A 25,221-nucleotide genomic window follows, 5' to 3' on the forward strand; every position below is an offset into this window, starting at 1 on the left:
TATTACTATTATTGTTATTATTATTATTATTATTATTATTATTATTATTATTATTATTATTATTATTATTATTATTATTATTATTATTATTTTATTTGTACAAAGTTTCTCAAATATCCGCAACGGATGAGCTCCTCTATCTCGTCACGGAGGTTTTTACAGCTTTCGGTACTGTGATTGTGGTCTTTGTGAAAACTACAATACAAACTCTTATTTCTTTCATTGGGATTCCCCCTCAGATGGGGTGGGCACTTCACGTACGGGGCGTCCTTGATCACCATCAGGTTTCGGCCCGCTTCGCGTTCAGTGGGGTGTAATCAGCTCAGTCTAGTGCAGGAGCTCGGAACAATTGACCCGGCTTCACACTCTGAACTGTTTTCTTTTTTCTTCGAGTGTCTACTTAACTGGAAGGCTCTTCTCTTTTTCTTTTTTCTGGTGCGCCCTCACCCTTCTGGTTGATCTCCTCTTCGGTGGCTATGAACTTATCCGCAAGCTTTAGAAACTCGGTTATGGTCGCGGGTTGGTTGACGACCATGTGCCACTTGAACTCTTTGTGCTTCACGCCCTTCTTGGCCGCTGCTAGGCGCACGGCGGGATCCAGGCGCGGTATCTGCATACAAGCATCGTTAAACTGCTTGATACAACTCCTGATGGACTCTCCCTCCCTTTATGCTATGTTGAGATGCTTTCTTCAGTTCGCGGAACCGCTTGCTGGTGACAAAGTGCGACGTGAAGGCTTGTGCGAACTGCGTCCAACTTCTTATTGACCCGGGCACCAAGTTCCGGTACCACGTGCGGGCTACTCCTCTAAAAGTAGTGGAGAAGGCCACGCACATGCACAACTCGCTAGCTCGCGCTAGGTGCATCATTTGGGTCAAACGACCCGTCGTACTTATCGAGAGGGGAGCTTAAAATCCTTGGGCATTGAGACTGCTAGAAGTTTGGAAGACAGGGTGGACGGAACTGAGAGAATGGGAGCTTTGGCTTCGGTCGAGCTTACCTCTTCTTTGCCCATGAGCTCGGGCAAATCGCGAGTGACAGATGGGCGAGCTCGGCGTCGACGCCTCTGCTTCCTAACGGGCTCGGTGTTTGTGCTGCTCACTTCCGCGCTATCCAGAACAGTTTGCGTCGAGGGTAGCTCGGTCCGCTGGTGATGGCTACGGATAGAAGGGGCCTGTCTGGAGTCTGCTGCCACGATTTCGAATCAGTTCTCTAGGATCGGGGATCCAAGCTTCGACTGTCGGGGCGACGTTGACCGGCCGGACCAGGGTCCTCCCGACCTGTCCGCCCGCGGCGAGATCGAGGTAGCCAGTCTCTCCTATCTGGCGTGGGGGGAGGCCTGGTTTTTTGGGAGATTTTGGGGGGCCTCTCCTCGGTCAGAGTGCTCGCTCTGGTGGCGGGACTTGGCTTGCTGCGAGACCCGATGCTGAGGCTGGAGCTGAGGTTGTTGAAGCTGAGGTTGGGGCAGCTTAGGGAACTGTTGTTGGTACTGGTACTAGTACTAGGAGACCTGGTGCAGCACGTGCTATTGATAGAGCTGGCACTGTTGCATTTGGGCCTGCATGACCCTCATGCACTGCAGTAGGTCTTCCAGTTGGTTCGGACTGGCCGTTGGGGGCACGACCGAAGGTTCGGTGAATGTTGTTCCGACTGTAGCAGGAAGTGGGGCGATGACAGGTGCCATTGTGAGAGGCACGTTCAAGCTGGGGAATCCGTCCGCTGAGATGGGGACGGTGAACTGTCCGATACAGACAGTAGGAAGTTGGGGTTGTTCCTTGGAGTTATCTATCTTCGTGCTTCGTTCGACATTGCTAGAGGAAGCCATGAGCATTGGATTGCTTCAAGGAAGAAGAAGGAACTGGAAAAGTTTAGAGAGAAAGGCTTTTTGAAGCGTTTCCCACAGACCGCGCCAAATGACGTAGCACAATCCGGTCACTCCTAGCTGGCACTCACATGGCTCCTAAGATGTACCTGAAACGAGAGGAAGGAGGAAGAACTTCCCGGGGGGTCTCCCTGCAGAAACACTCTGATGCTTAAGTTAGTATTGCATACAAGAAGCAAAGAGGGAACGAAGGCTAAGAGTGTGAGTTGTGCTAGTGATTTTTCAGATACCTTGTTCCTCGAGGGTAAGTTCATTATAGTTGAATTCCGTTTCTCCCAGCCCTCTGACTTCTGACAGGGCCGGTATAACCGCCACTGTCAGTCTGCCACACCCACTACCGGCTGAGCTGAGGTGGCACGTGCGGGGCCATCGTGCAGGGTACGCGTCTGTCAGGCGTGGAATGCCTTCCTAAAGGTGGCAGGCGCGGCGAGGGGACACGCCTGCAATCCGCAGGTTTGTCAGGTACCGCGGTCGGGCAGAGACCTCGGGCTTGAGCTGCTATCCTGTGAACCGCCCTGAGCTGGGTTGTCCCCTAAGTGACGGGCTGCTTGCAGCCAGTTATGCCGAGTTAGCGGACCCGAGGTCTTCGTGCCTTGGGATGTTCAGAAAAGAATCGGTGCATTATTGCTTAGGGATGGCCCGAGGTCCATTGGGAGGAGCTCGAGTCTCAAAAGGGGTTAGGGTGGCCCGAGCTCAGAACCCCTCGAAGTCCCTTGACCCCAGGGAGGAGGTGCGGGCGAGGTGACTTTCGGCGAGTAGTTTACCCACCGAGCTGCCATGCCGAGCTCGGTGGGAGTGTGCTCTTGTCCGTTGTGTTGTCGTGCTGAATCACCATTTGAGCTAGGTCACGCCTACGTGTACTTGAGCTACGAGGTCGGGCCAAATCGCCCTCCATCAAACAGCATCAGAAACCCAACATGATAGATATCAAATTGGCACAAGAACTCATCGATGTGTTGTTAAATGCCAGAGATAGCTAGGCTTGTTATTCTCGATTTTTACTCCCCTGGTTGTGGTGGGTGCAAGCTTTGCATCCCAACAAGCCTAGCAAGGCTTGTTATTCTCGGATGCTTGGGGAAAAACAACATTTTTCCAAACCGATGGAATATCGTAATGTTATAAACATTATTAATAAAGGGTAAAATGGTAATCTAAGAAAACTTGTTAGTCTATTTGTAAAATTACTTATATGGATTTCCTGAACGTTTTGATAAATTATGATGAATTTAAGAGAAATGATAAATTTTCAAAAATTATGATGAATTTTTTATAATAATGTACAGATGGCAATGATTATTCTTTTATATTCTAAAACAAAAAAAAAATGATAAAAATACATAAAAAAGAGTAAATAGATAAATAGCTATGATGAAAGTAGATGATTACTTGAACACAGAATGGAGAACATATATAGGATTTCCCTAGTCGTGATGATCTAATTGGTTTTTTGAATAATCTCGATTAGCTTATTCAAGTTTTTGGTGCTGCTACCTTTGGGTCCCATAGCACTTTTAGCTTTCTCTCCAAGGGCACTAACCTTATTCCTTATTTTAGTCCCTTCATCCTTAGACAAAATCAAATCAAAGGCATTCACCAATGCTTCTCTAGTAAATTCCTCCAGTCTAATACCAATTCCCCACACTTCAGAAACGTTCCGTGCGTTGAGCTTCTGATCTCCAAACGATGGACGGCAGATCATAGGCACCCCGTAGGCGATACTCTCAGACACCGAGTTCCACCCAGCGTGTGTCACATACACACCAACGGCTGGATGTTGGAGAACACGGCTCTGTGGGGCCCAAGTTACCATCTTTGCCGATTTCTCTCCCATTCTTTCCATAAACCCACTTGGTAGCTTTAGCTGTTGCTTCTTCTCCAGGGACCATAGAAATGGTATGCCCTTCTCCTCCAGTGCCTCGGCAATGGCTGCCAATTCTGCCGGCTTTGGTACCGCCACCGTGCCGCAGCTTATGTAGGCCACTGAATGGGACTGATGATGGTCCAACCACGGGAGGCAGCCGGTCTCATCTGAACCTGATGGTGGTGGGGTCAAGAGAGTGAAGGGTCCCACTGTGAGGCAATTCTGTAGCTTTGACCTTAAATCCTCCAAAATGACCGGTTCCAAGTCTGGGAAAGAATTGATTCCAACAGCAGCACCACGTGGCAACATCTGCCCCGTTCGATGTAACATACATGAGAATGACGAGTTCATGTCTCCGGCTAGAATTCCTTCTGGCAAGTCTCCAGTGCGCAAAGCTGACATTCCCGGAATGAATCCTAGAGCCTCGTCCTCACGCCCAACGATGCCTATTTTGACACACAAACGATATTCTTTAGTTAGAAACTTGGGGGCTATTCTGAAAAATTGGTAGGAATGGACTGAGCTATACCACATTGCATTTCATTTGATTTGTGGACATACTGTGTGGATTGGACTAACTAATACTTACAGTGGTGTTTTATAGGCCTAATGTGTGAATTAGTCCATATCACACTTTTTGATTTTATGTATCTCATATGCACTTTATGAATGATTTATACATTTAATTATAAATATCTAATTTTTGCATCTTATAAGATAAATATATTGAAAAATGCATCAATGAATTAATATTGACTAATAAATATTAATTTTGTTTATAAAAATAATAGTAAAATAATTAATTTTTTAAAAAAATATATTTTAAATATTTAAAAATATTACTTTATTGATAAAAACATTAAAATTTTAAAAAATAAAATAAAAATTAAGTAAAATAATTAATATTTTACTTTTAAAAATATTAAAATATGAAACAAACAATAGGGTTTCAGTCTTTTAGGGAGAGTGTAAAGCAAGGGATAAAAAATAGACTATTCACAGGCTCTAACCACGAATTTTTGCTATGTATAAGAAATTGGGGTGTGAACAGGACCGGTCCACAGCCAACCGAACAGGTATTCATCTCGTGGACAAGACTGAAAGGCCCCGTCCCATCCACGAGATGAACATGGTGCCAAAGACTGCCTTAGCTAACAATCATACCAATGAGTCAGGCCAATCTTGACCTAGAGGCTGGCCGACCCGTTTTTCAATTTATCATTTTCTTCTCTTTCCTCTATCTTCTAATAATCATGTCTAAGATCAGTATGGTTTGGGCTAAGTTTGGTCTGTGTCAGGTTGGGTTATTAATGGATATGATGAGTGATTGATGGATAGATTGGCATCCAGCACAACCCAAATAACCTATCCATTTTGCACCCCTAGTAGTAGACATAGAAATATACCATGAGAAGCGGCAGCAATTTTATGGCGAATAAGATCCGTGTGGTAATGAGCGGACAGAGAACAAAGCCCGGCTGACCAAATGGGAACCCAGGGGACACCAAGCTTTTCAGCAAAGTCCGCTGCAAACCATATGAAGGCATGGCTTAACACGCATGTAATCTTCATTCCTATATCTGAAGTTGCCACCTCCAGAGCCTCCTCGAAGTTCTTTGGTGTTGCTTTTAGGAAGAGATCAATAGCCGTCTCGACCGTGTTAGCTGAATGTTGGTAGCCGACGGGGAGTCCATCTGCAACATCGTAAGGTTTGATGTTTCGGGGGGTGTTGCTGCCAAAAGCCGAGCTGTTTGCTTTTCCCGTACTGTAGAAGGAGAAGGTCACACTTGGGGCAGCAACTGCTAACCTTGAAGTGAACTTGAGGAGAGAAGATGTGTGTGAGCCGAATGGGAATGACAAGACGGCCACATGGGCTTTTTTGGAACTACTTCGGTGAAGGACTTCAGTCATGGTGGAGGAATTGAGCGAAAATGAGGAGAGGAGAACTGAAGGGGTTAGCTGCAACTGCAAGCAAGGGGAGCTGTTGGCTGTGAGATGGTGAGAAAATGCTTACATGGAACTTACTTTTATAGCACTCTAATAAGTAGGTAGGCCAATCCGTGTCATTAAAATTTTCGGATTCAGCTCCTCATAATCTACTAGTAGTCACCTGTACAGCGGGGGAGACATCAGGCGCCTCACAAGTACATCCAACCATGCATTGGGAACAAGATGTTCCCAATACACAGTGGATGTGCATTGAGGCGCCCAATTGTGAGGAATAGATCCAGTTCCATGGTGGAGCTAAGAATTCTGAGTTAAGTTAAACAGTCATTCTCCCTAACATTTAGCATATGGTCCCGTCACAACAAGTCAACAAAGGTGATAATAAAAGTAATAAAATCGTTATTGTTTCCGTAGGTTCATCTCCTCTGCTACTCAGTACATTACTGCATCGTATTGAGAATCGGTGTTTTTAAAACTAGACTACACTACTGTTTGGACTAGAAAAATTGGGAATCAATCAGCAAATCTTGATTTGGCCAAATTTAAAATTTTTGGCCAAAAACTGTTGATTTGGTCAATGAACTGCTAACTGGATAACTAAACTGTGGAATCGTCGACCTCAACAATGAATTTCAGCTCTTTTTTGTTTTTTAATACTTTTATTTTTTATCAAAACGAGTCATTCATTCGGACCGGATATTCGGACCATTCGACCGAGAAACTGGTTTTCAAAACGGTTCTATGTACGATCGGATTTAAAAACCGTTGTTGGGAAATGGAAATGCAGAACTGAAGACGTTCCCAATGAACACTAGATGTGATTTCGCTGTGAGGCCTGTGAGGCGTTATAGAGAGCTGATGAGAACTCTTCTGGTAATAAATGCGTCCTTTAATAAGTTTACATATCTACTATTCAAGCGGATGACGTGGCTCTACATCCACCATAAAGAAGTGGAAATAGGTAGGTAGGAAATAAAATTAATTAAAGCCTTAAAGGGTTGCAACCAACAAGGGTTTGTGTGGGTCCCAGTAGAAATATCTGCCACCTACCACATTATTCACTTGTCTCTTCCTCCGTCATATTATATGTATTATATAATGTATAAAATAAATTTATAGGCATATGATATGTTACTATATAGGTAATATTATTTTATATAGGTATAAAATGGGTTATGTTGGGCCAGCATGGCAAGGTCCATGGGTGATCTGCACAAAATATGGGCCATGTTGTATTGGCCTGTGGGTCATCTCATGCCATGTTGCCCTTCTAAGGAATAATTTGGTCTGGCCCACTTTCCAAACCTGATGGTGTGTGATCTGATCACTCCTAGCTAAAAGTGGTTGAGCTCTTACCTGGCGACGGACGAGAGACACCTGTGAGAAAGAAGATAAAAGATCCTGGGGGGATCACCTGGCGGGAACACTCCGACGATTAAGTTATTAAGCTGGGAGAGAAAGAGAGAGAGAGTTGTAGAGAAATCAAAGAGCTAGGGTGGTGATCACACAATACCTTCACCTCTGGGGGTCGGGGTCCTTATATACTGGTCTTCTGATATGTCAAGTGCAACCGCCTCCAAATCTCTGTTGTGGCGATCTACTGTCAAATAATGGCTTGGAGTTGTTGGTCGTTATCTGTCAGAGCTGTGCTGGTGGGCAAAGATGACCATTGCAAAGTACGGTCCTGCCAGACAAGAAACAACCTTCGGGGTTGGCAAGCACGACGTCGCCAAGCGAGAGACGTGGGTGCAGCCTGGTACGTACGATTGTCAGGCAGAAAATCTTCTACGATACGTCGAGCTGCATTGCAGCGAGCTACCTTACACCGAGCTGCTGGTGATGCGCCAAGGTGCTTCTCCGAGGTGGTTCTCTGAGGTAGCCTACTAAAGTTTAGGCAGGACCGAGCTTATTCTAGTTAGGGGGCTGACGAGCTTAACCCGAGGTGTCTTCAATTCAAGATGCTCCCTACTTGGGAGTCTTAGCTCGGGGTGCTCCCTACTTGGGAGTCTTAGCTCGGGGTATTGGAGTATCATCTTGCAGCGAGCTGCCACTTCTGGCGAGCTGTCATGCTGGGTTATAGCGGGCTTGTTACACTAAGTTGTACCGAGCTCATTATGTTGAGTTGTCACTTATGTCGAGTCATGTCCACGTGTCCCCTTATTACGAGGTCGGGCCAAATCACCCTCCATCAATTGCCCCCCACTCCTCGGGCCAGGGGTCCTGACCTGGTGTGGGGAGTTCATGACGTGACGGGTGGATTTGGCTCGAAGTCTAGGTCATCTAGTCAGATAGTTCGTTGGTCAGACCAATTCGCTGCTTAGCTCAATCAAGGATAACCTGGGTTGCATACAGTTCACGTGCGGTCGTCACGCGATCTATAGACTCTGCGGACGCCAAAAACGCACAAAACTGATTTCACCTCGGGGGTCACGCAGCCAGTTTTCTTGAGAGCCGTTGGATCGTCTTGATCTTGACCGTTAATTCTCGGATATAGCGGCTATAAATAGGGGGACCCAAGTCATTTTCTCTGCCATAAGTTCACTAGCATTCACTCTGAGGTCGCACTTAAACTCCTCAGCTCGGGTTCTCTAGTTCGTCAGCTTCCTAGTTCGGTCGTTTTCCCTTGGTGAGTTTCCCTAGCTTCTCCTTTTTAGTTCATTTCAGTTTGCAGTTATGTCAAACCATAGTTTCGATAGTCTTCTAGATGAGCCCGAGGTGGGTACCTCAGCTCAAGTAGGCGTCTCTGAGGCACAGCCAACCTATGAGACGCAGGAGGCCTCGGATAACCCAGCGTCCACCTCTCATCGAGTTCGGGTAACGGACAAGTTTGGTCCCTCAACTATGACTGTAGATAGACTTAGGGCCCTGATACGTCAGTATAACCTTCCGAGGGAGTGTATACCTATAACCTTCCCGCAGGCAACTTCCCTTGGGAAAACGGTCATGATGAGATCGTGATTTTTGGAGAACAGCTCACGGCTGGACTCCGTCTTCCTCTGCACCCCCTAATCATAGAGGTCTTGAAGTTTTTTAACATCACCATAGACCAACTTCACCCAAACTCCATTCGGAATGTGGTCGGGACAATTTCTCTTTGCTTCGACTACCCCTGCCCCTCGATCTCGACATTTTCTCCTCTATCTTATCCACAAAGAAGAATGCCTCTAGTGTTCTCCCCGAGCATAAGCGGGCCTACTATCTGTCCCCTCGCCTGAGCTATAAATTGTTGCACGAGCTTCCCAGTAAAATCCCTTGTAGTCCGCAATTCCGCGGGTTGGCCCTTTCCTACTCATTGGAGGGCGGCCATTCGGGACCCCGGTATTAGGCTATACCTGAAAACAAGAGAGATGCTCCAATCTTGGGCGGAGCTCAGGTTCGACTACAAGGACTATATCACCGAGGATAAGCTCATACAAGCCGGCTTGAACCCTGGTAGGTCGCTTTGGTCTAGAGTTAGTATCTTACCTTAATAGTTGTCATTTCTTTTTGATAGTGTTGCTAATGTTGAGTTTTGTTGCAGGCCCCATGGAGCGGCTCAGCGCGGATAGGCTCTTCGGGAAAATGAAGGGAAAGAATAAGCGGGCTGTCAAAAGAGCTCGCGTCGAATCTCCACAACCTCCTACTTCCAATCCTAAACAACCTTCTGGTGCTCCGGTGATTGATTTAGAGGAACCGGAGAAGGCCCAACCTTAGGAGCTCGAGACAACTATGAGACTTTCTCTTGAGATAGCTGTTACTACTTTGGGGAGCGGGGGATCAGCCTGGATTGTTCTGAACCCCTAATACAGCCTTCGCAAGAGCAAAGGGGCTGTGTGTGCCGAGGAAGTCTCCAACAGGGTCGAACTATCACCTGCTCAGCTCGAAGCTCGAGCAACTACCCACTACACGGTGGTAAGTCTTGTTTAAACTTCAATTTCTACATTTGTAGCCTTACTGGTGCTAACTGGCACTCTTGGCAGGTGAACAACACCGTGCACGCCCTGACTCTCCAATCCGAGACGCACCTAAAGCGGGCTCTAGCCACCAAGAGCTCATCCCGTGAGGCCTACACTTAGCTGAAATTAGCTCACGGCTAGATCCATTGGCTAGAGGGTGATGCACTAGCTCAGAAAGAGTTAATCAAGTTGTTGATGTCGTAGAAGGAAGACCTTCTGTGCAAGGTGGAAAACCTTGAGACGGATAAAGGGACTCTGAAGCGCCAAGTAGAGAACCTCGAGGCCGACATCAAGGAGCTGACTGAGATTCTTCTCCAGGCCATGGATGAGGCCAAGGTCAAGGTTGTCGAAGACTACAAGAACTCGGAAGAGTTCGATAGGGCATTGGTGGAGGCCTACTGCAAAGGCTTCAAGCTCAGTAGGTGGCTGATCAAAAGCGAGTTCCTGCAGCTCGATGTAAGCGCCATCACTACCTCACAAATCACAAGAGAGGTAGACCTCCAAGCCGCTGAAGACCCGGCCTTCGAGGAGGAGGGTGGCGATGACATTAGAGAGGTTAATGCCATCAACCAGGCTGGTACTTCCACGGAGGCTTCGGGCAAGAGTGACGAGTCCCCCAAGTAGTTCGAGTAGTCTTTGTATTTTGAGCCTACGATCTGAGCATTTTTTGTTTCTTTTGTCCTTGTAATGAACTATAGAGTTAACGAAACACTTTTTTTTGCCAAGTGTCGTGCAATTACCTTATTTCTGATCACAAATTAAGGATGTAATTTCCCCGAACTATTAATCCATCAAGCTAGATGACCAAAGTGGGGGTTTCTTTAGCGGTTACCCCGAACTATCACTTAGGGGCAATTTCAAGAGGTGTACACCGAAGTGAGCGACATTGTAGGGTGCATGCCTGACCTGTCTACACATTGTTTACTTCGCCTGTCGAATTGCCTGATATGCCCGAGCTACTATAGGTGCTCATACTCGAGCTGCCTATACCTTCGGCATTTTAGAGTACTTTTCCCATGCCAAAGAGACGACTAGGTTTTTTGTGGTGCCGAGGTCTTTTGTTAGCTCGGTGTTTTAGCCCTTAGGCTAGGGGAGCGGCTTATAGTCCACTCTCTTCTGGAGCTCACCCATGCCAAAGAGGCGACTGGGTCTTATAGTGTCGAGGTCTTTTATTAGCTCGGCGTTTTGGCCCTTAGGATTCGGGAGCGACTTGTGGTCCACTCTCTTCCAGAGTTCGCCCATGCCGAAGAGGCGACTAAGTCTTATAGTGTCGAGGTTCTTTTATTAGCTCGACGTTTTGGCCCTTAGGCTTTGGGAGCGACTTGTGGTCCACTCTCTTTCGGAGTTCACCCATGCCGAAGAGGCGACTGGGTCTTATAGTGCCGAGGTTTTTTCATTAGCTCGGCGCTTTGGAACTTAGGCTCAAGGAGCGAGTTGTGGTCCACTCAACTCAGTAATTACAAGTAATATTGCCTCAAGTTGAAAATATTCCATTTTTCGAGGTATCTACTTCCCTTCTAGGGTTTCGAGCTCATATGTTCTTTCCCTGAGCACCCGCTTTACTTGGTAGAGTCCTTCCCAATTTGGCCCGATCTTACCAATGCCAGGCTCGGGTACCATGACTTTACGAAGAATCAGGTCCCCGAACGCAGAGGTTCCGCTTCTTGACCCTGGCGTTATAGTACCGAGCTACTCTCTACTGGTAGACCGTGGTCCTAATTTATGTGAGGTCCCGTACCTCATCAAGTAGGTCGAGGTTGGTGCATAGCTCATCCTTATTTGATCGTCGTCGTATTCTTCCAGGCGTAGTGTTGGGACCTCAATCTCGGCTGGGATGATTGCCTCTGTCCCGTAAGTAAGGTTGAAGGGAGTCTCACCCATCGCGGTCTTCACAATGGTTTGGTAAGCCCATAGTACACTGTGTAGTTCGTCTACCCATAGTCTTTTAGCTTGGGCTAGGCATGCCTTCAGTCTGTGGAGAATGGCCCTGTTTGTGACTTCCGCTTGACTATTTGCTTAAGGGTGTGCCACCGAGGTGAAATTTTGTTGTATCCCCATGTCTTTACACCAGTTCTGGAATTTGATGTCCTCGAATTGTTTGTCGTTGTCAGAGATGAGCACCCGAGGTAGTTCAAAATGGAAAACTAAGAACCTCCTCTGTCCTATCGCTGGTGGAAGCGGTTCGAGTATATCGATCCTCCATTGTGCGAAGGGCCATGAGCTGGTGAGATACTTTAGGTCGGCAATGGGCTGGTGGTGGATGTTGGCATGCTTCTGACACTTATCACACCTTCTGACGAACTCAATCACATCCTCCTTCATCATTGGCCAATAATACCCTTGTCATAGTGCCTTTTGGGCGAGGGCCCTGCCCCCCATGTGTCCGCCGCACAAGCCCTCATGAGTGTCGCAGAGCATGAGCTCGGCTTCAGAAGGTCATAAGCAACGTAGATAAGGGAGTGTGTAAGATCTTTGGTACAACCATTCGTCTATAATGATGTGTTTGGCTGCCTAGCGCTCTACCCTTCTGGCAGCATTACAATCTGCAGGGAGGGTCCCATGTAGCAGGTAGCTCGCGGGTAGATCAATCCATCTCGGTTCTGCTTGTACGACATGACGACCTCCTCTGCCCCCTGAGAATGATAGGCCGAGGCAAGTTGTCTATGTACACAGTTCTCATGGTGTTGCCGCTTGTGTTGGCTAATCGAGATAGGGCATTGGCCTCAGCATTCTCGGATCTTGGGATCTGCTTGATGAAGTATGACTGGAAGTTGAGCAGAGCCTCTCTGACTTTGGCTAAGTAGGCGACCATGGTTGGTTCACGAACTTCATATTCGTCGGTGACCTGATTGACCACGAGATGGGAGTCACTGCAGATAACGATGTGCTTAGTTTTACTTCGTTTTCTAGGGTCATCTTGGATATCAGTGCCTCGTACTCCGCTTCATTGTTGGACACAGTGAACTCGAAGCGTAGTGCGTATTTCAATTTCACATCGCTTGGCCCATACAAAACGATTCCAACCCCGCTACCCTACTAATTTGACGAGCCATCCACATGGAGGATCTAGGGCTCCTAATCCCAAGTCAGGTTCAGTCTAACCAAGAGAGAAGCCGCGCTAGTTGGAGCTTCCTCGATGTGCTCGGGCTCGACTAACTCAGGGACCTCGGTGTTGAAATTGTATTCCGCGACAAAGTCAACTAAGGCTTGGGCCTTAATGGTGGTTCGCGGCTTGTACTGGATGTCGTACTCACTGAGTTCGATGGCTCACTTTGTCAATCTACCAGAGACCTTGGGCTTGAGCAAAACTTGCCTCAGAGGCTTATTGGTGAGGACGACAGTCGTATGAGCTTGGAAGTACGGTCGAAGTTTCTGAGCTGCAACAACTAGCGCGTACGCCAACTTTTCGATCTCAGGATACCTCGTCTCTGCTTCCTGCAACACTTTGCTAACATAATAGATGGGTTGTTGGACTCGATCTACTTCTTTTGTCAGTACTGAGCTGACTACCTCGTCACTCGTAGAGAGGTACAACTCCAAAATATCTCCCTCCTCGGGTCGGGTTAACACCGGGATGCTAGCGAGGTACCTTTTGAGCTCGTCAAAAGCAAGCTAGCACTCTTCGGTCCATTCGAAGTCCTTGCTTCTTTTAATTTCCTTGAAGAAAGGCATGCAACGATCTGCTGATTTAGACAAGAAGCGGCCCAAAGAGGCTATGCGATCGTTCAACCTCTGAACCTATTTCAATTTTCTGGGGTGGTCTCATATCTAAGATGGCCTTAATTTTATCAGGGTTGGCTTCAATGCGACGTTGGTTGACGATGTAACCTAAGAATTTACCCGAGGTGACACCGAAAATGCACTTGTTCGGGTTTAATTTCATGTTACATTTGCACAAAATTTCAAAAACATAATGCAGATCTTTTATTAAATCATTTGAAAACTGGGTTTTGACGACCATGTCGTTTACATAACACTACTTTTTTGCCAATCAATGGCTCGAGCAATCGGTGTACAAGTCTTTGAAAAATAGCCCTGGCATTTTTCATCCCAAAGGGCATGACCTTGTAGCAGTACAGGCCTAGTTCGGTTTTGAAGGCCGTTTTTTCCTCATCGGTAGGGTCCATTTTGATCTAATTGTAGCCTGAGTAAGCATCCAAGAATCTCAACAACTCATGCCCTGAGGTCGCGTCCACCAAACGATCTATCTTGGGAAGTGGGAAGCAGTCCTTCGGGCAAGCTCGATTCAGGTCGGTATAATCGACGCACATGCGCCATTTACCATTGGCCTTTTTTACCAGAATGGGGTTGGCTACCCAGCTCGGGTAATGGACCTCCCTGATGAAGTTGGCTGCGAGGAGCTTCCCAACCTCCTCATCAACTACTCTCCAACGCTCTGGGGCTAGGTTGCGTTTCTTCTGTCTAACATGCCTAACTACAGGATTGGTGTTCAGTTTGTGAGTAATGACTCCGGGGTCTATGTCGGGCATCTCTATTGCGGACCATGCAAAAACATCTAAATTTTTAAGTAGAAAGCTTACCAGCAGAGATCATAAAGGCTCCTCGATTGAAGCACCGATCTGGAGAGTCTAAGTTGGATCATCTGTTGAAGTAGGTACAATGACTGTCTCTTCTATGGGCGTAGCTCGCTCTTCATGCTGCTCCACAGGTCGCTCCAACTCGAGGTCATCGGCCACCTTGGCTTTCCCTTTCAGGGTGGCGATGTAGCATTTGCGAGACTCAAGCTGGTCGCCCCACGCTACCCCTACTCCGAAATCCGTTGGGAACTTCATAGCCAAGTAATAGGTGGACGCCATTGCGTGTAAAGCGTGGGTGATTGGCTGGCCTATTATGGCATTTTACGAGGAGGGGGTTGCGACCACTAGAAAAGTGTGGTTGAATCTCACAATACTAGGCCATGTGTCGACTTCCACAGATACTGTAGTTTTCCCCAGGGGCCTGACTTCCTCTTTGCTGAAGCCCACCAGGGGAGTGTTCGCGGGCTTCAAATCACTCTCCCGAAGCTGAAGTTTGTCAAATGCAACCTTAAAGTGTATATCCGCCGAACTACCGGAGTCAACGAGGACATGCCTTACCTTGAAATCATTGATTCTCATCTTTACAACGAGCACGTCATCGTGGGGGTACTAGACTCTGCGTGCGTCATCTTCGATGAAGAAAATCGATTCCTCTTTCCTTGGCCGCTTCGGGGGATTCCGCTCTTCTCTTTCGATCTCGCGATCCGAGGTCCTTGTTGCGGTTGAGGTGCAGCCCGCGACGATCGACCCGCTAGTGATCATTTGGATTAGAGTCATTTTGACCCTAAACCACATTTTACACCAAATCAGAAATCCAAAACTATAGGTACGTAAAGCCTGAAAGTCTAAATCCAATGGCACCAAGACCATGTGATTTTGACACCATTTACCCTTTCATCCCAAGACCTAAAGTCAGAACCGATTCTAATCATTTGATCGGAGTCATTTTGATCCTAAACCTCATTTCACATCAAATCCAAAATCTGAGACCATAGGTATGTAGAGCCCAATAATTCAAATCCAACAACACCAAGATCACCTGAGTCTGAGACCATTTAACCCATCATCCTAAGACCAAAGTCAGAACCGATTTCGATCATCTGATCGAAGTCATTTTGATCATAAAACTCATTTCACATCAAAACAGAAATCCGAGACCATAGGTACGTAGATCTTGAAAATCCAATCCGACGACACCAAGATCACCTAAGTCTGACACCGTTTACCCCATCATCTTAAGACCCGAAGCTGGAACTGATTCCCATTGTCCAATCGGCGCCATTTTTATCCTATACCTCATTTCACATCAAATCAGAAATCTGAAACCATAGGTACATAGAAAAAATCCAAATCTGACGACACCAAGATCACCCAAATCCGGCACCATTTAGCCTTTCATCTCAACATTTGAATCCAGAACTAATTCCAATCGTTCGATCAGGATCATTTTTGATCCTGAACCCTATTCTACATGCAATTTGAAATCCAACCCTGTAGATGGATAGAGCTCAAAATTCCGAGTCCAACGGTACTAAGATCATCCAATTCTAACATCGTTAATCCCTCCATCTTGAGACCCAAAGCTAGACTCGATCCGAGCCCTCCGTTTAGAATAATCTTCACAATAACTTCAAACCTAGGGCATTCCACAACCAAAACTCCCTCTCAACCTCTAGAAACATCTTAAAACTCTAAGATTTGACTAGCTAGAGCCTCCAATCAATCAAACCAATCACCTAAACTTGGAATGTCCAATTTAGATAAATTGGTGAAACCTTCCACTATTTTTCTTGAGTGATTGAGAGGATCTCAATCAAATTTGTCTTGACAGCCCATTCTCTCAATCAATCTCCCTCCAAAAAACATTTAAATCTCGGTCATTGATCTCCCTTGTCTCCCATTTCAGCCCTCCATTCCCCTCTCACAAAATTTATAAATATATATTACCCCTTTTTCACATCCTATACAGACAATCTAACCTAGACACAAGCTAGCTTAGGGAGAGAGCTCAACTCCCACAGCCATTACCCACATCCCAAAGTCTCCCCACTCACTCTCCAGCATCCCTATAGTCCCTCTATATCAGTTTGAAGCCAAAAACACCCTCGGGTCATGCCTCAATTCAAGAGAAAAAAGTATGAAGCCTTCTTGGAGCAATATTAGCATAGCAGAAATTTACAAGCATTCAGCAGTCGTTCCACACCATTTGTGCTACATAACTAACGTCCTTGGTCCTCCAAAGTGAATCCAAGTTCATTCTAAAACTTGGGGATCACTCAAGGAGAACAAAGCATCCCAAGAGGAGCTCAACAAGTAGATTTGTCCTCAATGCATAGGGTATTCAACGGTACGTATCCGGGGAAGCAACCATGATTAAAATTGTTGATTCAAAATTTGAATGTTGCTGAAATCGGTTATGAAATATTATAGTTTTTTTAATATTTTTATTCAAGTTTTATCTCTTTTCTTATTTTCCGATTTCTTTTGAATAGTTTAGTATAATGGCCCATTAGCATGCATCCGATAAATAAAGTGTTGTCTTACATATTATAAATATAATTAACATCTTTTTACTTAGCAATTGACACATTGCTCATTTCATCATCCCTTTTGATGCTAGAAAAAATTTTGAGATCGACAATTGATGCTTTCCGTAAAAAAACAAATATCGCCACTTGTTTAGAGTCCAGACTAGGTATCATCCATGACATAATAGGAATTCTGCATTAATTTTCAATCTTGTTGTTAAGATTTTTAATGGGACAATGGAAGCTTTGAATTTAAAAATTGGTCAAGCCCACCATTGTTTTGTTTAGCTATTTTTTTTATCTAGTCTCATTGAACCACTTTTTTTTCTTTAATTTTTTAAGTCTCAAGGATTAGTCATCATTTTAAGTTCCTTTCTAGGTAGGAAGCATAGCTCCTTTAAAAAAGACACTAGGTATGCTCCTACATTAGCATATTAGGCCCCCTCCCCAATCTATTGTTTAGTTAAGAATCTATTTCTACTTTATTTACTTTCTCATATAACCATTTTGATAAACGAAATATGCTTGCCTTCATAAAATTCCCTTTTGGATTTTGGTCAGCCCATGAAACTAATTGTTTGGATAGTTAGGGCGTTTTTCATTGTCTATGAATTTCATTCCCGGGTTTTCTTAAATTCCCAATTCCAAAATTTTAAGCATATCCAAATCCGTCCCCCTCCCTGTTTGCTAACCATAATTATAATTTAAATTTTGTAAATATTAACTTTTACATTATTCATTATATACATTCAAATATTAAAATAAAATAAATGATCAAATCACTTAAGTCACTCAATTGTCAAGTGAGAATATAACTTTTGTAACCATAAGTGTTTAACTTCAAATCTTCACATCTTTAAAAATATTTTGGGGATATATCAAGATATGATCAGTTTTATTTAATATAGGTTCATTGGCTCAGTTCCAAGAATTTAGAGCCAAATCCTACACTATAACAAATTAGGTAGGATTGCTTCAAGGCTAATTTGAGATTGGTTCCATTCAGTTTTTTATACTAGAATTCTTATGCATTAAAGGAAGCAGATTTATTAGATTATAACAGAGGCACTTTTTAACGCCTTTATAATTATAATTTTTCCTCTCCCATTTAGCGGACAAGTAAAGTAGTCGCTGTTTTGGATTTGGCGCCCAAAAACCATTGCGCGCAAACAGCGAAATTACCTCTTCGAACGACTCTTTATGTTCCCTCTTTCATTCTTTCTCTTGGGCGAACATTTTTTCCTCTTTTTCATTTTTCCTTTTTCTCTCATACGCATGATTCTTCCCTCCTTTCGTTCCTCGCTACAGCAGCCCCTCAGTGTCTTCTTCTCTAACAACATTACCGGATAGGAGGGCTGAATTTTTTTTACATCTAGGTATCGGCTAATGAGGCTGAAGAGAGCAAATGTGTGATTAACTAGAGTTTGGGGATTTAAGGGCTTTGGTGGAGGATTCCAACATGTATCAGCGGGCACTTTTTGGATTGAAATCCGAACAACGAAAAGGGTAAGATTGATGATATTCTTATTTTGTTTCTTTTGAATACCGATAACATTTGCTCTTCCCTTGTTGAGTGCTCACATATTAGGATTCTTTTGATAATGGAGTTCCTTTTCTAAGAGGATCTGAGATTCTGGATAATTCTCCTTTTCGTCGGAATAAGTGGAAGGGTTTATAGTATGATGTTTGTTCTTATTCTGTTTTGGGGGCCTGTCTCATGTTTTTCCTTTATTTTTTTCACAGTATGGAGAGGTGTTGGGAAAGGGCTCTTTCAAAACAGTGTATCGTCTTCTTCATTCCAATTTTAATCTTCTCCCTTAACTTGCTCGGAAGCACTAGTACTTGGCGGTATGCTACCATTGGTACGTTTTCTTATTTTGTTTTTCCTTGATTTATTGACTTTTCAGATATAGAGCGTTTGATGACTTGGAAGGGATTGAAGTTGCTTGGAATCAAGTTAGAGTGGTTGACTTATTGCGGACTCTGAAGATTTAGAGCGTCTCTACTCTGAAGTCCACCTGCTCGAGACTCTCAAGCACAAGAACATTATCAAGTTCTACAGCTCATGGATTGACATAAAAAATGAGAATATCAACTTCATCACGGAGATTTTCACTTGGGAACATTACGCCATGGGATTTTCTACTTGTACAGATCCTTTCCCTCTTCTTTTCTATTTCTTCTGTGGAGAACATTCAACTTAGAATCATCTTGGTGGGTACCGGAAGAAACACAAGCATGTTGGCTTGAGAGCACTCAAGAATTGGTCAAGGCAAATCTTGCACGGTCTTCTCTATCTTCATGGTCATGACCGGCCGGTCATCCATCGCCACTTGAAGTGTGACAATATTTTCGTTAATGGCAACCAAGGCGAGGTAAAAATCAGTGACCTTGGACTGGCTGCTATTCCGCTCAGCTCTGTCATTGGTGAGTACCTAGCAGTTTTTAGAATTGAAGTATGGCAGAGGTCTATTCTTGGACTAGCAGGGAATAATATTCATTTAAGTAACACTGTAGGGACTCCAGAGTTCATGGCACCAAAGCTTTATGAGGAAGAATACAATGAACTTGTGGATATCATGCCTTTGGCATGTGCTTACTAGACGTGGTGACCTTTGAGTATCCCTATGTTGAGTGCGCCAATGCAGCTCAGATTTACAAGAAAGTGACATCAGTAAGGCAACCTTGATCTTTAACCCATTTGAGGGTCATGTAATTAATATTTCTTTTAGTCTATTTATCCGCATTGCATACTAAATTACTTGAAGAGACTTTCTGTCCATATCCTTGGTTGCCTCTGTTACCTTCATACCTTGAAACCTTGAATGTTCATAAAGTTATGAAACTCCAACCTGAAAAAAACAAAAGATCAAGTCCCATAATTAAGTCCTCTGCGCTATTGTTGTTATAAAAGCATATGAAGAAACATTTTCAATTTATGAAGGACAAATCCTGACCATGTCCATCACTTGGATATCATACATATGGTAATCCGGAATGTCTAGTGAAAGACTTTCTTCTCTAGCTCCAACATTGATGCTTTTCATGTATAAAAAATGCTCTTTGATCTTTGATTGATAAAAAAATGCTCTTTGATCTAAACCAATCTAATGTTGGACCACTTGTTTGGGTTACCGCATTCTCAAAATGCTCATAATAATTAGTGGCCAGATGCTACCCATGAACCTTATTGTTGAAGAAACTTCTTGACTCCATCTTGGATCTGGTTTTTCTTCACATACCCATGAACCTTATTGTTGAAGAAACTTCTTGACTCCATCTTGGATCTGGTTTTTCTTCAGGGAATCAAGCCTGCATCATTAGCAAAGGTGAAGGATCCTGGAGTCATAAGCTTTATAGAAAAATGTATTGCAAGTGTCTCTAAGAGGCTCCCTGCCAGAAGCAGTTAATGGATCCTTGAGTGTGGCACTTGTCTTATTAAGAAGCCCTCTTTGTGACAAAAGGTGAGACTCACAATGTTGAAAAAAAGCCTTGAGTGTGGCACTTGTCTTTTTATCTTTGAAGTAATTAGGTGTTGGTCTGTTTGCTAACCTGAATTAATCATTTCTTCCCTAGATTTTAGCAAAAGTTATAATTTCACATGGGTTTGAATTGCACTAAAAGGTTTTGAAGGTAGTAGGAGGTCACTTCTGCTTCTCTTGAAACAATTCTAGTTGTAGGAGATTTATTTTAAGGTCTAGTTTCTAGCAAAAAGCCTAAAGATCATAACTGCAGTTGATGGGTTCAAGAATGTTGTCTTAAGGGAGGCTCATCGCTGGTTGTTTTTGTCTTTTATGAGGTAGTGGGCAGAAGCTATGCTTTCATTTATAAAACACGACTGGTCCTTTCTAATAGGGTGATCTGACTTTTTTTCTGCATAAGCTTGTCATCCTTTGATAGGTAGGAAGACTGATTTGCTGTTTCATCTGTCAGTACAACTAGACATGACCTGCTAGTTCCTAGTAAGGTCCTGAGTCTTTAAGAGAAGAGTCTGACCACTAAGAGGGAGGATTAGTTAGAAGTAAACTAAATCTGGATTGGTCCATTTCAGCAACAATAGTAGCAATTCAGTTTGCTTTGATTGAAGTCAAACCTAGTGTTGCTTTATTAGTCCCTCACTCCCTCTCTTTTCCAACCTTCTAAAAGAACAATCTCTCCTATTGACTAAATTAGTCCCTCACTCCCACTTCTTCATTCCCCAAAATCTGGATTGGTCCATTTGGGGTTATTGTCTTGATTGAATTCATTATTTCTAAATTGCTCAAATCAGAATAATCTCTCTTGGGTTGCTCATAATGCATTGGTTTTGACCTACTGCATGCTGGCCTACTAGAATGAAGACCTCCTTTGAAGTACTCTGATGGATCACTCTGTTTTCATCAGTTAATACTTTTAGCATGATGAATATAGATTGGCTGTTAGGTAATTTTGTGTTGTCAGCTTCTAGGACATGTTGCCAATAAGGATAAGGCCTAAACTCAAATTGGAATCATTATAATAGGATCCCGGAGATCGATTTGAAGATGATTTGAATAGCCTTGCTGTCTTCAAAAATTGCTTAATAACATAGATTAATGGTGTTTTGTGCCAAAGAAACCAAGTGGTATTTCTCAAAACATGAAGTCAGGTTGTAGTGGAATAACTATTAGATTGTTTTATTATGGTAGCTTTTTTCTACATTACCTAATTTGATTCCTTTTATGCTGATTAAAAAAAAATTGAGTCCTTTTACCACACTAGTTTGAGATTTACCTTTGGTTACTCTTGGTGTTGGCACTTCACATTTTGATTGACTACATACTTTGGAATTGGAATTTGCCTGGGTTGAGGCTTTGACTGTTCACAAGTCCTGCATGTGTTTCTTTTTCTTTTGATACTAGTAAGTGCTCGAGTAATTTTGGAAATTCTTGAAGATTCTGATTTTGGAATATTTGGGTGTCATAGGGATCGTGTTTCATTTGAATGGTTAGTGTTCATGCTACAATAAATTTTGTCATGGATGTGGTGCTCTTACTTGGATGGTTTTTGTGTTGAATGCCATGGTGGTCTTGGAATTGATGGATGATGCGAGGGAGAACTTTTGGGGCTTAGGAGATTGAATGAATGAATGAATGCATATTGGAGTGTTTTTCTCCTTGTAGGTGATTTTTCACCTGAATCCACTCCCCATAATCCTTCTAACCACTGCAAACCACCACAATAAACCAGTATGAAACCAGTCCCAAACCCACCTCCCTTTGTCCCACTAACTATTGCAAGTCTTGGCATTAAACCAGTCCCAAACCCACCTCCTTCAACTCCTATATCTACTGAAATTTTATAGCAGGAAATGGAAACCAGACCTGAACCCACTCCGGTGACTCATGCCACTGTTGCAATTTGTAGCAGAAAACCAGCATGAAATGAGCTCCAAACCCACTCCTTCAACTCCTATATCTGCTGAAATTTTACAGTAGAAAATCAGCCTTGAATCCGCTCCCGGTGACCCATACCATTGCTGCAATTCGTAGCAAAAAAACGGCGTGAAACCAACTCCAACCCACCTCCTTGAACTCCTATATCTGCTGAAGTTTTGCAGAGAAAATCAGCCTTGAACCCACTTCTGATGACCCGTGCGATTGCTGCAATTTGCAGCAAAAAACTGGTGTGAAACCAGCCCCAAACCTGCCTCATTTAATCTCTCCATCTGCTGAAATTTTATAGCAGAAAATCAGCCTTGAACCTGCTCCCGGTGACCCATGCCACTGCTGCAATTTGCAGCAGAAAACCGGTGTGAAACCAGCCCCAAACCTACCTCCTTTAACCCCTCAATATACTAAAATTTTACAGTAGAAAATCATCCTTGAACCCACTCCCGGTGACCCGTGCCACTGCTGCAATTTGTAGCAGAAAACAGGTGTGAAACCAGCCCCAAACCCGCTTCCTTTAACCCTCTACCTCCTGTGATTTTTACAATAGAAAAGCAACCTGAGCCCACTCTCAGCTGTCCATTTAACTGCTATAATTTGACCTCTTGAAATGACCCAATCAGTCTTGCAATGATTTACGGTGCAAAGTTTGTAGTGAACATTAGCGAACTTGGGGAAGATGATCCACTAATACAGAATGTGAGCTTTTATCCTACACAAACTATACCCTACTTTGGCATTAATTTTACTATTCATTGATTAATTTGTGATCATAAGTTGGGCCTTTTCTGAACTTTTTACCATGTTATTTAAAGCGCATTTCAATGACGTGATGCTTATTGGAAAACAGTCAGGCTAAGCTTCTTTTATATTCTATTTTTTCAGGGCACTCTGCATTTTCCATCATTGAAGGTTCCATGGTACACATCATCCTCTCTGTGAAAAGTTCCATAATTTGGGTATACAATTGCATTACACATGATCCTTTATTTTCTGAAAATTTGTTCTTACAAGTGTCAACCTATCATGTTTTTTTCCTAGAAAAACATCTGGAACTTTCCCAATTTCAACAATTTAATCACGAGGAGTAATATCTATAGGTATTCTACTAGCACTTCAAAAGGAAAGGGATACTTTCTGAAGCAGATTGCAACTCCGAGTGGGCAATCTTAGACATCATTGTTTTGGAAACAAGTTCATTACAGGTATTAGTGCTTTTTCTTGAATTCTGGTTGTAAAACTTTGTTGAGTATCATAAGTGGGTTTAAGAATTTATTTTTTAATAAGCTCTTTGCACTTTTTTCTTGAAAGGTTGGTGTTACTAGATTTAATCTTCCTAATGGTTTCATTATGTGCAACTCTTAATTTCATGTTTAGCTAGTTATCATCTCTTATTAGTTGGTACCTCCGTGCATGTTGCCTGTATGCATTTTCTTTTGTTTTTTTTTTTTTGATAAAAAAACCCACTTTGCAAAAGATTATAGGGATATATACTCGAGAGAAAGACAAAAAGAATTTACACCACACCCCACTTTACATCCAAAAGAAAAAAGACTTAAGATATCAAAATGTCCCTCCATCTGGACTGGAGATATACTAAGCCAAGCCTGTGGAGCTGTGGAGAGGCCATAGTCTAAAATCTCAAGTACCATTCTGCCTTCTGGATCAATACTTCCATAGGGGAAGCTTTTTGATCACTCTCTAATTGCATTCTTCCTAGAGAGCCCAACAGATAAGCAACAGTTAGGATTTCAGAGGATCTGACCTCTCCTACTGAAGCCCGTGGCTCTCCAGGATGTAAGCAACTCATCCAACCTGTCTTGTGGGACCCATAATCTTCCAAAGAACTGAAGGAAATGGTGTCATAGACCTGAGGCAACAAGGGAGTGAATAAATAGATGACTCACTGACTCTCCTGCCCTACCACACTCAAGTAACCTCAACACCGTGCCTCTGTGAGATAGGTTCCGTCTAGTTAGGGCCTTGTCCCATGCAACAACCAAAATGAAAGACTGCATTGTCAGTGGAGCTGCTTTCTTCCAAATCCAAGCTGCTATAGCACAATTTGATTGAAAACACACCTGAACTGTTTGCACCCCACAGACTGTGACCAGACCCTGTAGGTTGTAAACTATCTCTATAAAGAATGTCCATCGGCCTTGAATTGGGGGCACCAAAGCACTACCGTTTCTGAGGATTCATATGAATCTTGGATGGTGGCATCCATTTTCTGTTAGTTTTAATACTTAATTATGAAAAACCGGTCCAGTATCAGTTCCTTCTATAATTGTTGTGTATACTGCAGCTAGAGAAAAAAATAGTTCTGAAACAAGTAATATTGCTAAAAAAGGCTTTTCAAATTTTGTGTGCAGCCACAAATGCTTGGCACTCAACTACGGGTAACTTCCTAGACAAAAGCCAGCAATGCAAGAAAGAGAGCTTCTCTATGAGCTGGACCGTCTTTTGGAGCTAGAGGAAGAACAATAATTCGAAGTGGAGACAGAAACACTATGTTTTTTCATATGTACGCCACCTCCTGTAGGAGGAAAAACCAGATTTGTTCTATTTTTGAGGGGGCATTCTTTTTTGGATTTGGAGAGGGGGGAAGTTGGTCAATGGGATTTTGGTTCCCATTGGCCAAGAATCCTATCTTCTGTTTTCAGCTTTATGTATCAAGGAAAGTTTATTTTCTTGGGTGTCACTTATCCAATAAAGTGATACCCATCTCCTACGTGGGTAAATAATTTTCCCACATAGGGAGAAAGTTGCCAACACTTGAATGGGACAAAAATGCCCCTTTTAATAATGGATTTCTATAGCTAAAATGATCATTGCCTTATTTACCTTAGAAATAAAAGAACATGGATAAATGCACTTACCTGGGTAAGTGTTCCCTACCTGAATTAGTGTTTTCCAGGAAAAACTTATCCAGAAAATTGTATTTACCCAGGTAAAATAATTTACCGAAAAATGAACGGGGCTTGAGATCCTTTTTTGATGTTCAGAGAACAAAGACAACTGGAAGCTCTTTGTTGAGAAAACCTCTAACTAGATAACAAGTTGGAATTGGAAGGCTAAGATGCTCTCTGGCCAGCAGGGGTGTTCTTTTGAAGAGTGTCATA

General features: G+C 43.5%; 1 protein-coding gene and 1 pseudogene across 2 annotated transcripts; one reads left to right on the top strand and one right to left on the bottom strand.

Moving 5' to 3' along the window:
* Nucleotides 1–3,125: 3,125 nt before the first annotated feature.
* On the bottom strand, nucleotides 3,126–5,907 carry LOC148843585 (kaempferol 3-O-beta-D-galactosyltransferase-like). The gene is made up of 2 exons (XM_088959643.1): nucleotides 5,150–5,907; nucleotides 3,126–4,189 (listed from the first exon to the last, which is right to left on the bottom strand). Exons 1-2 carry the CDS (start codon nucleotides 5,652–5,654, stop codon nucleotides 3,318–3,320), a joined length of 1,377 nt encoding a protein of 458 aa, XP_088815769.1. The 5' UTR covers nucleotides 5,655–5,907; the 3' UTR covers nucleotides 3,126–3,317.
* Nucleotides 5,908–9,037: 3,130 nt separating this feature from the next.
* Nucleotides 9,038–24,924, top strand: LOC148843586 (putative serine/threonine-protein kinase WNK11; annotated as a pseudogene). The gene is made up of 10 exons (XR_016103698.1): nucleotides 9,038–9,122; nucleotides 9,211–9,344; nucleotides 9,830–10,180; nucleotides 18,435–18,472; nucleotides 18,599–18,820; nucleotides 18,896–19,365; nucleotides 19,994–20,155; nucleotides 22,985–23,058; nucleotides 23,200–23,304; nucleotides 24,472–24,924. The product of XR_016103698.1 is annotated as a putative serine/threonine-protein kinase WNK11 (transcript).
* The last annotated feature ends 297 nt before the right edge of the window (nucleotides 24,925–25,221 follow it).

This window comes from Nelumbo lutea, chromosome 8, assembly GCF_056320005.1.
Source record: "Nelumbo lutea isolate HS-2025 chromosome 8, American lotus-T2T, whole genome shotgun sequence".
NCBI classification, from domain to species: Eukaryota; Viridiplantae; Streptophyta; class Magnoliopsida; order Proteales; family Nelumbonaceae; genus Nelumbo; species Nelumbo lutea.